This window comes from Prunus dulcis, chromosome 1 (genome assembly GCF_902201215.1).
Source record: "Prunus dulcis chromosome 1, ALMONDv2, whole genome shotgun sequence".
In the NCBI taxonomy this organism is placed as follows: Eukaryota; Viridiplantae; Streptophyta; class Magnoliopsida; order Rosales; family Rosaceae; genus Prunus; species Prunus dulcis.
The window spans coordinates 18,555,408-18,571,593 of NC_047650.1; the positions used below are offsets into that span (position 1 = coordinate 18,555,408).

General features: G+C 37.3%; 1 protein-coding gene across 2 annotated transcripts; it reads right to left on the bottom strand.

The window, feature by feature from the left end:
- Positions 1-5,567: 5,567 nt before the first annotated feature.
- LOC117615430 (peptidyl-prolyl cis-trans isomerase Pin1) lies at positions 5,568-8,473 on the bottom strand. Of its 2 annotated transcripts, none has more exons than XM_034344509.1 (3): positions 8,243-8,473; positions 6,825-7,227; positions 5,568-5,975 (listed from the first exon to the last, which is right to left on the bottom strand). In XM_034344509.1, exons 2-3 carry the CDS (start codon positions 7,063-7,065, stop codon positions 5,851-5,853), a joined length of 366 nt encoding a protein of 121 aa, XP_034200400.1. In that variant the 5' UTR covers positions 7,066-7,227; positions 8,243-8,473; the 3' UTR covers positions 5,568-5,850. The 2 variants fall into 2 exon arrangements, with proteins under 2 accessions (XP_034200400.1, XP_034200399.1); XM_034344508.1 differs by having other exon boundaries at positions 8,235-8,473.
- Between the last annotated feature and the right edge of the window lie 7,713 nt (positions 8,474-16,186).

The window sequence follows — 16,186 nt, forward strand, 5'->3', positions numbered from 1 at the left end:
CAGCTTCCTCGATATTCATGCATGTTTTATATCTTTATATATTTGTTCAGTTATATGAGTATATTCATCAATATATTTATCTATGTTTATTTGAATACCTCGTGTTGAAATATAGTCAACCATAGATTTACATCCCTATTTATTTCTAAACGGGGGTTATTATGTTCTAAATTATTTTTACGAGCATTATTTTTTGTCCACTCACACCTTCAAACCTGTTTTTCACCCCCAGGCCGTAGAAGTACGAAGGAAACCACCCAGGCCATTCCCAGCTTCCGCAACACCACCACAAAGTGTAAGACTTCATTGTAAATTTCTTAAAGTTCTGTAAATTTGTAGAAATGCTCTGATATCTAGTTGAAACTGAGAAACCGAGTGGATTAGTGGTTATGTGAAGTATTCTGGCAGTTGGTGTGGATTTCTTTGTTTGTTTAACAGGTGGAAAAATTTTGGGTTTGGTCAAAATACATGGGAGACTCTGCCGAATTTTCGACAGGAGTCCAGGGAAAGTTTTCATAGTAACTGTAGCAGGAAGGGTAAAATGGTCATTTGTGCCCGACAGTTGCCAGATGTCGGACACGCACAGGGCTTGGTTCGAATTCCAAAGTGGAATTGGGATCGGGTCCTGTCAATGCTATTGCCACCGCAGTTCACCTGATCAACCGTATGCCTTCTGGTGTATTGACCTTTAAAACTCCCTTACAGGTGCTTGCACAACACAGACCTCTGTTCTCTGTTTTGGTACTCACACCCCGAATCTTTGGATGTGTGGCTTTCGTTCATCTACACAAAAATATACGTAGCAAACTTGATCCCTGTGAGCTTCGTTGTGTTTTTGTGGGTTATGCCACTTATCAGAAAGGCTACCGCTGTTATCACCCTCCTACCCAACGAACCTATGTCACTTTGAATGTGACCTTTCTGAAATCTGAGCTGTTTTTCCATGACCCATCATCCAATTCTACGCTTAAGGGGGAGATACGAAGTGAAGAGTAGAATTGGAGCAACTTGGAAAATAAAGAAATTCTCCTCTGTACAGAAACGATTGATCATCCTGAGTCTAAGCACGAGTTACTCTCTGTCGAAAAGCGACCAATCGCCCATTCATAGCGATTAATTGCTTGACCCACCTGATTCATGCGAAGATATTTCTGATCCGAGTCTCACACCTACAGACAATACAGAACAAGATGAAGACCCCCCTCTAACTCAATAGTACCAACAGACCAATCTCCTGAGAATATCCTTGAGGTAACTACTCCTATTAGACTTGTGCATTTAGATAATAAAACTATTGGATATCAATTACCTTTCAGGCAAAATCGTGGGAAGCCACCAAACCGTTATTCACCTGATATTGGCAAGACATCCAAGTATCCAATTGCAAATCATGTATCCACTGAGAAGCTGTCTGAACCATTCAAGGCTTTTGTGCATCAGTTGTCTGCTATCCATATTCCAACCAAGGTCTCTGAAGCATTGAAAGATCCTAAGTGGGTCCAAGCTATAAAAGAGGAGATGAAAGCTCTTGAGAAAAATCAGACTTGGACATTGGAGACTATACCCCGAGGAAAAAAGACTATCGGATGTAGATGGGTGTTTACTATAAAACACAATGCAGATGGATCTATCGAGCGATACAAGGCAAGACTTGTGGCAAAAGGGTACACACAGACCTATGGTATAGACTATGAAGAAACCTTTGCTCCAGTTGCAAAGTTAAACACCGTCAGAGTCTTATTGTCCCTTGCAGCTAATTTGGATTGGCCACTACATCAGTTTGATGTAAAGAATGCTTTTCTACATTGCGAACTCACGGAGGAGGTGTACATGGACATTCCTCCTGGATATAATACTACTCAGACTGAAACAGTTTGCATGTTACAAAAAGCATTGTATGGATTGAAACAGTCACCACGTGCATGGTTTGGACGGTTCACCATGGCAATGAAGAACAATGGTTTCAAACAGTGCAACTCAGATCATACTCTGTTCTTGAAACATCGAAAAGGGAAGGTAACAGCATTAATAATCTATGTTGATGATATGATTATTACTAGGAATGATAAACAGGAAATATCACAGCTACAAGACTATCTGGCTACGGAGTTTGAGATGAAGGATCTAGGTGGACTCAAGTATTTCTTGGGAATTGAGGTGGCTCGATCGCAGCAAGGCATATTTCTCTCTCAAAGGAAATATGTCTTGGACTTGTTGACAGACACAGGAATGCTAGATTGTAAACCTGCGGACACTCCTATTGTTCAGAATCATCATCTTGGAGAATATCCGGATCAAGTTCCAACTAACAAAGAAAGATACCAAAGGTTAGTAGGAAGATTGATCTATTTGTCACATACTCGACCAGACATTGCTTATGCGGTGAGCGTTGTCAGTCAATTTATACACTTTCCAAGTGAAGACCATATGAATGCAGTTCTTCGGATACTTAGATATTTGAAGTCTGCACCTGGAAAAAGGACTTATGTTCTCAAAGCATGGTCATCTAAATATTGATGGTTATTCAGATGCAGATTGGGCAGGTAATGTAACAGATAGAAAATCCACATCGGGTTACTTCACATTCGTGGGAGGTAATTTGGTGACATGGAGAAGCAAGAAACAGAATGTAATAGCTTTATCCAGTGCAGAAGCCGAGTTCAGAGGCATGACTAAAGGGATTTGTGAACTTCTTTGGTTAAGAAAGTTGCTTACTGAACTTGGGTATAAACCTACATCCACAATGAATCTTTTTTGTGACAACAAGGCTGCTATAGCCATTGCACAGAATCCGGTTCAGCATGATCGTACTAAACATGTTGAGGTGGATCGACACTTCATCAAACAGAAGCTTGAGGCTAAAGTGTTTCAGTTTCCTTTTGTAAACTCCGAGGATCAATTGGCGGATATTTTGACAAAGGCGATTTCTAGTAAAGCATTCCACAATTCATTAGATCAGTTGAGCATTGGCGACATCTATGCACCAACGTGAGGGTGAGTGTTGGCGTGACTTGTGGATATTGACTTAATTTCCTTACACACCAAGAATTCCTATTATAATTGTAATTGATTTACTTTAAATCCTGATTTACTACTGTAAATAGATTTAGGAATTTATTATTTACTTGCCCATTCAGATTTCGTTGTATTATAAATATGATCTCCTACAAGGAGAAGAATACACAAAATTCCCACAAACAAATATTCTCTCATAGTTTTCATATTTTAGCAGTGTACACCCAGGGGAAAATGCCTATTTATGGTCAATGACTGGCATGCAGGTCTTGTGCCATTATAAGTAGTTTTCAACTAATTAATTGGTTAGTTATATAGTTTTCTTTCTTAATTCTTTTGCTAAATGTTTCCTACTTTCTTTATTTTCCTTTTTTCGAGTAAAATTAGTGATGATGGAGTTCTGATCATTATATGTCCTTTGATTCAGACTTTTGGCTGTCAAGTATCGTCCGTTGTAATTCATAACCTTGCACATCAAGTTGATGTTTTTTCTTTCTTTTCCTGATACCAATCTTCATTCATATGTCCCATCTAATATAAAAACGTAGTTATTTTTAAAGTAATTTTACTTAGAACTCATAAAACTTTCATAAGATGATAAAACATATTTGGAGAGTAACAAGTTCAATCTATTAAAAAAGAAATTTGGGGCAGGTCCTGTTAATTGGGGGATAGACTAGACTACTATCCAAAATCAAAGAAGATTTTTATTAAAAATATGAAGACTCTAGTTATCGTGGACAAATTATTCACACCAAAAAAAAAATAGTCAGTTTCCAATTCTTATTTCGTTGTTTTCACCTTTCTTCTTATTGCACTACTAATTGCAAAAACACCTTATTGTTATCACATAACTATTAGGGCTTGTTTGATAGCGAGGACTAGAACATATTGGACTAGATTAGCAAAGTGCCTATATTTTATGTGCATTTAAGGCATAATATGGATATGTTGCCTAAGTTGGAGGAAGAATGGAGACTATCTATAAGAGGTTTGATAACTAAAACATATCCCCCCCTAATTCCCTTGAAATATTGAGATTATGAGGGATAAGTTTTAATCATAACCTTTTATGAATAGTCCACTTTCATCCTCCAAATTAGACAACAATATCCATATTATGCCTTAATTGCACATAAAATATAGGCCTTTTGCTAATCTAGTATGGTGTAGTCTAGTCCTCCAGAGTCCAAGAAATGTCATGCAATCAAATATCATATGATGCATGCACAAGCACGACACACAGTGATGATGGATATGCCATGCCGCAAGCCCACGCAAATACAAGGAAAAGAAAACTATTTATACAGACAAGTCTATTCCTAAGTTCACGACCAAAATTTATTCGTGCTTAGGTATATATGAGTTATGCTATTTAGTCGTAGTTTGCTTCTACATTTGTGCATCCACCCATTTGTGAAAAACACAAGCCAAATGACCATAATCTCCCATTTGAACTGCTCCTATATAACGTTACAATGATTTTCTCTCCCTCACTCCATTCTCATTCATTACTGATCTCCTCTTTGTTAAGGCACACACTTGACATCTTGTGTTTCTTGTGACACTGGCCCAGCAGGACCACAACAAGATTTCTCTGCGGTTGAGTTTCCCTTGAAAGTATCCTGGGCTTGGCTCCCCATTCTGAACCCTCGCGGTAAGTGCTCTTCATAGATTGTCTCTCAAAGGCCCACACCACCTAAATCACCCCAACAATAACAAAGACTATCGAGTACAAAACATTTTACCGCTACAACACAATGGAAGTTGCCGAGGACTAACACACTTTACTGCTACCGTACAATGGAGGCTGCCAAGTGTAGAAGCACTTTACTCTTAGAGCATCCACAATGATGCTTTCTATTTCTTAGCTAAAATTTAGCTAAAAATATAAGAAAGCTATTTTATGAGGTCTCTAATAAATTTCAACTCCAACCATACTCCATAATTTGGAGAGTCATAAATGCTATAACTCTTTTTTGATTGGTCCATCTCTATTAAAAATTTAAAAAAAAATAGTTAGCATTAAATAAAGGTTTGAAATACTCATTAAATAAAATAGCATTAAATTATAGGAAGCAACTAGGAGTCCTTTCTTTCTCTTCAGATTTAGGAGTTCCTAGAGGACTCCCTATTTTAGGAGGTGTATAGAGAGCATGGTTGGAGTTGCATTTTTACGATTCCTCCCTAAAACTTGTCTAAGGAGGTGGTTTAGGGAGCCCATTGTAGATGCTCTTACACCACAACAAAGGTTGCTTAGTGCATAAACCCAAAATCGAGAGTGAGCTGGTCCAAACAAGATCCAACACTAACGCATAACCAAGGAGCGCAACAATTCACCCATAATAAAGAGAGAGAGAGAGAGAGAGAGAGAGAGAGAGAGAGAGAGGGTATTGGAAATTGGATACTACCGTGTAACTTAAAATGTTGTCAAGCACCTATTGTTACTTAAAATGTTGTCAAGATACAATGGTACGTAGGAAGAGAGGATTATTATTGTTTAGAATTGAAATTTGGCGGGTGGAAAAATGGCGGAAGTAGCGACACTATAATTAAAAACAACATTATTTGCCATCAGAATTCAGAACACACGCAAAGAGACAGATAAAACATTCTATAGCAAATCCAGAACCACAACCATAACATTCGCAGAATAACAATGTCATGAGAAACGGTGCTTAAATCCATCTTTCGGTACTCAAACATCAAAGAGTCACCATCACTTCGTACAATAAGAGTTGGCTGCCAGCCATAGGCATTAATATAAGGAACAAATTGTGTTGCAAAAGATACTTGGATTCACTCAAATATCAACAAGTTTCACTCCTTCAGTGCTCAACCAGTTCTCATGATGATATGAACTCCGCTATCTGTATCCACAATGTCGCTTATCTCCCCAACCTTGAGAGCAAATGTCGCTTCTTCAAACGGCTTCTGCATCTGGCCCTTGCCAAAAGGACCTGCAGCAATAGTTTGACATGCATCTCAGCAATAATTTAAATCTTATTTGAGGAATAAGATCATGGTAATACAGACCTTATGTAGGGCCTATTCTCTTTCCAGCAAGATAATTTACATGACTAGCAACTATAGATGAGAAGGAAAATATCACAAGTAAAACTCATCAACATGTTACTTAACAGTAGTTAGACAATACGTACGTAATAACACAAAGAAATTTTCATTTTTAATCCATAACTAATCCGGTGGAAGTCATTCTTTTGCAAAGTTGGGTAATTCCAACGACTTGCACAGATTTTTTGTGTGAAAGGCACAAGGCTTTTGGTGGAGGGAAAAAGGCAGGGGTGTTGCAGAACTGGGAGGTGATGGCTACTTTTGGGGTGTTGTACTTTGAAGAATTTTAAAAAATTTGAAGACCATAAGAGGAGAGAGAAATTTTTTATGGGATAAACTGATAACGTAATGTTTTAAATGTTACTTTGGGCATTGGCCTATTTGGAGCTTTGGTCCATCTTTGGCTATCTTAGGGTTTGGAAAGCTATTCTTACCAAGATTTTTCACTGTTGATAGCTAAAGGTTTATTGCATTAGCTGTTTGGTTTGTAGTGAACACCTTGTCCACAAGAATTGTAATTATTTTGGTCCACCAAACTATGTTTCCTCTCAAATAAAAAAATCAAAAGCTCATATTTCAGATAATATACTGCAGTCTGTAACTAAGCAGTTTTGGGCACGTTTTCTGTTTGGATTTCCCACATTTTAATGCCTTTATTGGGATAATTTAAAATGACAAAACACAATTGTAAACCTAAACCATAATTTTGAACTTTCTCAAAGTTAGGTGCTAACCGAGATCACCGCCGCGTTTGGCAGAGCTACAATCAGAGTAGCGAGAGGCGAGGTCATCAAACTTGGCCTTGCCGGAAATGATGTCATCATGGAGGGCCTTCAGTTGAGAGACTGCAGAGTCTCGGGTGGTGTTCTTGATGATGGCACCTTCTGGATCCTTCCATGAGGCCTTTCTTCTGGAACCTTGGTGCTTGATCAGTATGTGGGATGCCCTCACCTGATTCCCCGCCGACGAGGACATTTTTGTCTTTTTGCTCTTGTTGGTGGCTTGACTTTTCTCTTTATCCTTGTTCGTGCGATCTGCCGCCCAGATAGAAGAAGCTGCTTTCTTTCGCTTACGATCGGACGAATCTATCTTTACAGGTCAGACACAGGGCTTAGATAATGCTTGCTTGTCTGTATTCTGCAGAGTGACATTTTAGCAGGAAGTATTAGTTTCTTATAATATTTCAAATAAACTTTCATTTTCTCATGGATATTAAACTAAATTGAAAGCATACATTATACATAGAAGGGTTTAATATAGTCATTTCCCTACAAAAATTCAAATTGGTAGCAATCAGAGCTCAGATACTAGTGCCAAAATTATGTTTAATTCTCTGTAGTCTACAAAAACATTTTACCTGTAATGATTTTCACTTGGCCCCCATAAAAACTGAAATTGAGAGAGATCAAGAAAACGAAAAACAATGTTGCAATCTATCCTTAACCCTCCCCTTTAATTTAACATCATCACATGAATACGAACACAAAATGAAAAGATAAATTGAGAGGCTCAATAAAATTCAATTTCCACCAAAACTAATAAAGTTTATAGTTGTCAGAGCTCAGACACCAAATTAAAGATAATGTTCTCTTCTCTGTAATGTACAAAGACACTTTGCTTGGTATAATTTTCATCTTCCAACCAATAGATATCAAGAAAACAAAAACAATGTTGTAATTTATCCTTAACCCTCCCATTTAAAAAGGAGATTACCATAGTTTTGTCATTGTTCCTCACTTTTATGTTAGCAGTATAAAGCCCCACTCATACAATACAAGATAAGATTTAAACCTCTCAATACTAAAGCTACTAGTCAAAACAAAAAAATTTAACAACGAAAAAAAAATGTTTAAACTAAAACACTGATCAGCAACTTCACCAATTTTAGGACGTTTCCATTCATAATTCAAAATTACTATAAATAAATTTAAAAAAAAGATTCAAAATCTATTGGACTACAACAAAAATATCCTAATATGGGCAACAAAAATACCAGCATACAATTAATTTATAACAAAAAAAGAAAATATTAAAGCTATTATGCTTTATACCCAGCCAACAAATCACCAGTAATTGCACAAAGTTAGGAAATTTCATGAATCGGAAAACTAGAAGAATAAAAAGTCATGAAATCTGAAGCTTGCCTGCACACCTGCAACAAAGCAATCCAACGGCGGCTGAAGAGTGGAAGATCGGAGATATGAGTGAAGGATTGGGCTATCAGGTAGGTAGTGGATGACGACTCGAAGAGATCGAGCTTCGATAGAAACCCTCAATGGCGGATGAAGAGCATGAGATGAGATGAGCGACTGAAAACAACGGGTATGTGCAAGTGCGACTTTGTGCGAGGCAGGCTCAAGGGTTTACAATTTTTTATTTTTTATTTTTTATTTATTCTCTCGTGCTGACTCGCCGACTTGGGTGTTTTTTGGTTTTGCTTTTGGTTGTTGTTTGTCCACATATCTTCTAACACGTGTGCCCTACCTTACCTTTCGATTGACCAAAATTACCATGACAAATTCTACTTCACTTGGGAAAATGCTTACTCCTTACCGCGAGTTTAATACGTATGTAACATACAATTTTTTTTTTTTTTTTTTTTAATGAATTATTATTTTTTGCATACGTGCTATACCAAGGATGGGGAATGTGTTCTTCCAATAAAGGAGGTAAGTAATGTTGTTTTATAAGTGCACTTATGATCATGTGTGACAGGACCCGATTCAAATTCTGTTTTGGAATTCGAGCCAGACTCTGTGCGTGTCCAACACCTGGCAAATGTCGGGCACAAATGACCTATTTGCCCTTCTATACAAAACACGATAAAAATAACAAAGTTGACTTCTACCGAAAGACCGGCAGAGTTTCCTTTGTAACTGACTCAATACCAAAACATTTTTACCTGCCAAACAAGTATATATATTTATACAACCAACTGCCAGCATACGTATATATACATTCCAACAGTTCAATTCTCAATCTATGGCAAAATATCAGAGCAACTACTAAGAATTTACAAGGAATCAATCCTTTTACAAAACGAAAATCCTACATCAAAAGAAAGGCGCGGAAGATGGGAAACGGCCCGGTGGTGGTTTCCTGTGCACGTCTACTGCCTGGGGGTGCAAAACAACAAAAAGGGTGAGTGGACCCAAAACAAAGTTTAGAAAAATAGCATATGAATATACTAACCCCACTGTAAAAACAGTTATGCAAAACTGAATTTTCCTCTTCATTATATTCGTACTAAAATCGATGCATTCACATAATTATATACGTATATGCCAATCATACTCAAGGTTAATAAAACTCTCTTAAAAGCATTGAAATCAATTTAAAACTACCACCTAGGTGTACCCCTTTAATTCCGTCAATTCCAGATATCCGTCAATTCCCGATAATTCGTCAATTCCCCTGGCAGGTCTCGGTGACACTAAGTCAACCCGAGCAACAAACTGGCAGGATTCAGGGGACCGTAGTCAGCCTGATCCGCATTCCTGGCTCCCACGGTCCGGGCGTCCCCAAAACTCGTGAGGCAAATGTCAAGCGCGCTGACAAAACTGAAGGCAACCTGGATGTCCGTGGACATCATCATATCTGAAGGCAACATATACCGAAGACAACCTGTTTCTATAACTGGGTACCTAAGGTGGCTTAAGAAAATATAAAATTTCTGAAAGATCTAATGAATAACTGAATTTTTGTTAAATCTAAAACTCTGCTGCCATTTATCTGATATATATCTCAATATTTACTTTCCATATCTTTTTAGCATATTCAACTAAGCAGCATATAAATAAAGATATTTAACTTCAACAAATCATGCTAGGACAACCATACTCAATAAAACTTATTCAAGATCAAATAATGAAGTTCATTTGCATAAAATCGTTTATAAAAGAAAAGTCCACTCACTCCTGGTCCGAGCTAGCTAGACCTCCTGAAGGTCCCTCCTGCGGGTCTGCCTGGCCCCGGGTGCCTGATTAAACCACCATGAATATTTAATTAATAAAACTGGTCGGTATAAGTATTTAATTAAACCCTGACCCCCAGCTCCTAGAAGTGCGTGCACTAACTTTAAAGTCATTCTTATGCCCACTTAAGCATTTCATATGGTTAGAACTGTCTTAAAAGACCCGAGACTCACTAAGTGATAAACTTCCATATTGGTCAATACGGGACCTCGTGGGGTCCACGACCTCCAATTACCAATCCGAGAGTTCCTAAAAGTTCCTTACATTTAAATAACCATGTCTTGCATCTCTGGTCTGAATCGGACGATCGGATTGACCACGATCGTGTAATCGAATAATTTCTAAACCCCTAGGGTTCGCGATTTCGGAGTATCCGGGACTCCGATTCACAATCCGTTGAATCCTATCCGATTCTGAAATTATCTAGAGTAACATATTTGAAAAAGATTACGATCCAACGGCTCAACAGTATTGAACCCGAAAATCGCACAATATGAAAAATCCGTTCAAGGCTCAGACGGTATCCAAATTGAGATCCGAGAATTCCTACGCGCTCATGACAACCTAAGGATCGCATGAAGACACAGTGCCACTGTACCACCCTCGCCCACACGCCGCCACACGCGCCGGCAGCGCTGGGTGTCCAAAGCGATTATGCATCACCGGAAAATCTCAAAACCACGGCTCCAAACTCCTACCCTAGGTATAACACCATATTTGGAACCACTTTTGTTCTTGGACCTAACCCAAAAACTGACCGGAAGTGGCCGAACACAGAGGCCGAATTCCAATTTGAAAACCGAGCTATCTACGGTCAAAATCAATACAAACCTACCCAACCATCAGCTAGAGCATGGAAAATAGATAGAAATCCATACATTACTCGACAAATTTGGAGAAGAATTGAAGGAGAACGAGCTGGTTGAAGTTTCTGTCAAAACCGATCGGTTTTCTGCAGTTTCCGGCCAGCGCCGGCAGTTCCACGGGCTGAGAGTGATCGGAGAGGGAAGAGGAGGCGGTGGCGGTTCGAACAAGACCGGTCTCGTGACCGGTGGTGCTCTGTGGCGGCGACGGCGTCACAACAACGAATCGGAGGAGGAGGAAGTCGCGCGACGGGAGAGAGAGAGAGAGAGAGAGAGAGAGAGAGAGAGAGTGAGGGTTTAAAATCTAATTTTTCAAATTACCATTTTGCCCCTCGTGATATTTTAACCGTATTTTCTTCGTTAAATCTCTGATTCGAGCCCACTTTTTGTCTATGGACTCATTTCGTCGTGCTCTACGCAACGGTGTATGTAGAATTGTCAAATTCCTTTTCGGTCAAAAAGTCAACTTTTCGTTAATAAATTATTCCAAGGGCAAAATTGTCTTTCCTCAAAATAAATTACTAATTAAATATGAATTTTAGGTTTGGGTCATTACATTGTGTTTAATAACACTTATGAAAAATTAAAAACTAAAGATTTCAAAAAATATATATATATATATAATAGGCTTATTTTTTTATATACCCCTTAAAACTCATTTTGTCTCACTTTATCTCATTTTTCATACATATTTGTCTCATTTTATCCCATTTTCACAAAAGATTAATGAAAAATAAAATTTAAAACTTAAAATCCATAGAAAAATTATAAAGAAATTTTAAAAAAAACTACATCCCTACACCCGCCCTTCCCCTCTCTCTCCATCTCCTCATCTTCTCTCTCTCTCTCTCTCTCTCTCTCTCTCTCTCTCTCTCTCTCTCTCTCTCTCTCTATATATATATATATATATATTGTTGTAAAGAACGTGGTGGAGCCCACATAAAGAAAGGAAGAAAAGAATGAAGCAATTTGTCTGTCATCTTCCCTTGTAACCAACCGAACATCACGAATGCTTTAGCCTATTTAAAGGCTTCATCTCTTCATTGCTAGATAGAGAGAAGAAACGAGAAGTGATAACACACTCAGTTCAGAGAAGAAAAGAGAGTGATAAATGTGAGAGTTAGTGAGTTCTATCTGAGAGGAAATTTTGTTAGTGTAAAAACCACAAGAGCAAATACAATCATATTCTCAATATTCAGTGGTACTTTTCATACTCTGATTATATTTATAACATATATATATTTTTTTTAATATTTCATAATGTTTTAATATTATTTAATCTTAATATTGATGGCGCTCGCAAAAGCCACTCTGGTAAAGCAGGTAGTGGTGGTGTGTTTCGCGATTATCAAGGCCATGTTCTTAGGGCATTTTCGATGAAGCTTTAGCTGTCATTAAGGCCATTGAGCTTGCTTGGCTCCATGCTTGGCATAATTTTTGGATTGAAACTGATTCGTTGTTAGTTACTAAATTATTTTGCTCTCCACATTTGGTCCCTTGGCTTCTACAAGTTGATTAGCAAAATTGCTTGCATCATCTCCAACACATGTCATTTAAGATTTCTCATATCTTTCTTGAGGGTAATCATGTTGCTGATGCTTTGGCAAATCATGGTGCTTTGAGCTCTTGTTTAATTTGGTGGGATACACCTTCTTCTACTTTGCATTTTTGTCAGCTGGACTGGCTGGGCATGCCTAATTACCAATTCTCCTAGTTTCTTTTGTTTACTTTTTCAGAGTTTTGATCACTTAGGTCAGCATGTTGTTGTGCATTTCTGTCATTGTCTTTCTCTTCTGCAAGGTTTGGTTTGGTCCCCCCTACTGTTCTTGTATCTCTTTTTTGTTTCTTATTAATAAATTATGATCAAGGGGATGGGCGGGGGGCTTCCAGAGTGTTGGTCCCCTCTTTAAGCATCTGATGACCAATACTGAGAGGCTAATCTCGCCTAATCCTTTGGTTTATTTATAATAAAAATGTTTTAATATTTAATCTAATTTTAAATTTTGAAATTGAAATTTTAAATTTTAATTAATATTTTGTGAAAATGGGGTAAAATGAGACATGTATGTGTGAAAAATGGGGTAAAATGAGACAAAATGAGTTTCATGGCGGCAAAGTGAGATTCAAACACATTTTCAGGAATATATCACAAAAATAAGCCTATATAATATAATAAGCGTAAAATAGAAAAATAATATAACTAAAAATGGTTAAAATGAAAAAGAAAAATAATTATTACAAAGTAAATTTAGGTTTAGCCATAAAAAAAATTTCACTTTTGGAAAAAGCCAAAACTTTTTCAAAAAAGACAGAAAAATCTCTCAACTTTCAAACCAAAGACATGCAAATATAAAGGATTCCTTAGGAAATCCAAAAATAAATAAGGGCAATTTTGTCCATTTTGGCTTTTTAAAAAAAATTTCTCTCTCCTTTGGCCTTTTCCAAAAACATCTTCCTTTCTCACGAGATAGCTGGAGCCTAGAACTCTTTAAAGTTTTCTTTCGACTTCAATTGTTATTATTTTCTTAAAGCCTTGAAGACGTCTAGAGATTACCAAAGGATCGAAATGATCACAATTTGGACACAAGATTATATTGAAGGTATACAAATTTTGAATTTTTTTCCTTGATGAATTAAAAATATTTTACACGGTGATGGACTAACAAACTAAGCCGTCTTGGAGAAATTAGACGACGATCCTTGTGCTACACGTGACGTATAAATTTGAAAAAACAGCTGTCTTTTTAATCCGATCGACGTTGAACAAGAATGACAACGTCGTCTATTTAAATAAAGACGATGTTATTAAGTTTTACCACGTCAACATTTATGGAACAAACGAAGTGGAAAATTATTATTAACAACGGTAATATAACAATGATGATGTAGAGGATTCTAATAACGGCGTCTTTTGTGTAGTTTTCGACGTGATAATTCATATTGCACAATGGTTCTCTTGTCAAACTAGTTGTCTATTCTTATCCTTGTAGATTTTTTTTTTTTTTGTGGCTCATTTTCAGGATATAGACGTTGGTGTTTATTTGTTCGTGACGTTGTTTGTTTGAACAACAACGGGGATTTACCGTCGTGGTTTGTTTCTTTAAAAGATATCGGTCAATTTCACAATAGTTTGAAATCCGGCTACACTACGGTGAATTCCCGTCGTCTATCACCTTTTTTGTAGTAGTGACTTATGCCCGTGGCCAATCTCATCCTTATCAATTGATAATGGGGAAGTAGACCAAAATAGGCTCACTTTTCAATTATGAAGTTTTGTAGTTAATGGGGGATGTTGTTTGAGAAAATGACTCAAATAATACTAAGGCAGGGCAGGGGGGCAACCAGCACTACTCCTTATGTTATTCGTCTTGTTCTCTAGACTCACTTTTTTCATTTTCTCTTTGTGCGGTCAATTTAGGAACTAGGATGTGTAAAGTTTGTATTCCTAATTTTTGCATGCATGGATATATTTATATAATTATATTTTTCTTTTTTTTAAGGGTTGATTGATCTTCACTATTAAGTTTTTCAGCTTTCCAATGTGAATTTCTTCACATTTTCACATGATGCATCTACAAAATCATATTGGGTCAAGTAAGAATCTTTAAAAATTAATTGCTACAAAATCATCACATACGCAAAAGGTTATTGGGTAGCATAAAAGAGTGCTTGTTAGTTTCTTTCTTCTTTTGGATCGCCTTTCCAAGAAAGAAAAAAATAAATAAAAATTCATTGGCCCTTGTCAATGACCATGGATGAGATCATAGACAGAGGGAGGGAAGGAGAACAAAGATGGAAGGCAAAAGTAGGGAGAAAACAAAGATTAGAGGAGGGAGGAGAGAGGGTAAGAGGAACACGGTGAAAGATTATTATTATGTTAATTATTAAAAGATCTAAATCAATAAAACACATAAACGCAAGGTTTAGTTGATATTAGGGATGACAACGGGTCGGGTAGGGGCCGGGTATGACAATACCATCCCCATTCCCGCTCTCCATCCCCGCCCCCATCCCCGAACTCATCCCCGTTTATTAGGTTTCGGGGAATCCCCGTCCCCGTCCCCATCAGGGGATTATCCTCCATACCCGCCCTGAATCCCCGATTTTTGTGCATAAAAAAATATTTATCATACATTTTAACATTAAGTTTCATATTAACTTATCATTAAACACATCCAAATTAACTATAAAGTTCAACTCAACTATTTAAAATCACATCAATATGAAATTCTATAGAAAATTAGGAAGAATTAGGAGAGGGAAGTTAAATTAGGGTTAAACATAAATATTATAATTATATATTTATTTATTTAAATATAAACATATATATTTTCGGGCCGGGTTCGGGGATGGGGACGCCAATACCATCCCCTCCCCATACCCGTCGGGGATTTTTCAAGTTCGGGGATTCCCGTACCTGATACCCATTTAGACCCGAAATCTCCTCCCGTTAGGGTCGGGGACCCGCCCCTACGGGGATTTTTGCCATCCATATGAATACATCAGTTGTCACATAATACGGTTAATTTAGTGTGTCCAAATAGCATTACTGTTGTTCAAACTTGTGTTGTGTGTGTTTGACTAATGATATTCGATTTGTCTATGTGTTGAATTGTTATTTGTTTGGGTTCAGTTAAGAAACAAAAAGGAAAAGGTCAAGGAAAAAAAAAACAAAAAGAAAGGGTCTCGAATTAATATTTCAATTGGGCTCAAAACTCAAGACAATTTACATTTTGGGGCATTCTCCAATAAGTATTTAAGTTAAAGATTAGTTACATACTTTTAATCCCAGCCATTGAATTGCATCTAACGGCCAAAATTAAAAGTATGTAACCAATCGTTAACATAAAATACTTATTGGAGAATCTCTCATATATTTTAGTCCAAATTTTGTGAGAGGGATCATGAAAAACCTACTCCAACTGGGACCAATTTGAAAGGTATGTCATGAAGAACCTCCACAACTTGTGGGATTGCTCTATAAAACCCGTCATTCACAACTTGTTTCCCAATTGTGCGTGTTTGCATTTTGTTCCAAGTCTTTCTCCTCTCTCCAATTCCTTCTCTTGTTGGTTTTTGTTTTCAACATTCATCTCATTTGACTTGTTTCTCAATTGTGCGTGTTGGAATTTTGTTCCAAGTCTTCTCCTCTCTCCAATTCCTTTTATTGTTTGGTTTTTGTTTTCACCATTCATCTCATTTGTGCAATGGCTTACAGTTGCGATTTGTGTAATGAGACTTTCTTTGAACACAGTGAAA

Bases quoted from the DNA above. Each gene is read 5' to 3' on its own strand.
- LOC117615430 (XM_034344509.1), bottom strand. From the start codon at position 7,065: ATGTCCTCGTCGGCGGGGAATCAGGTGAGGGCATCCCACATACTGATC. The intron at 5,976-6,824 runs GTTAGCACCTAA...CTATTGCTGCAG, and splicing joins CAAACGCGGCGGTGATCTCG to GTCCTTTTGGCAAGGGCCAG.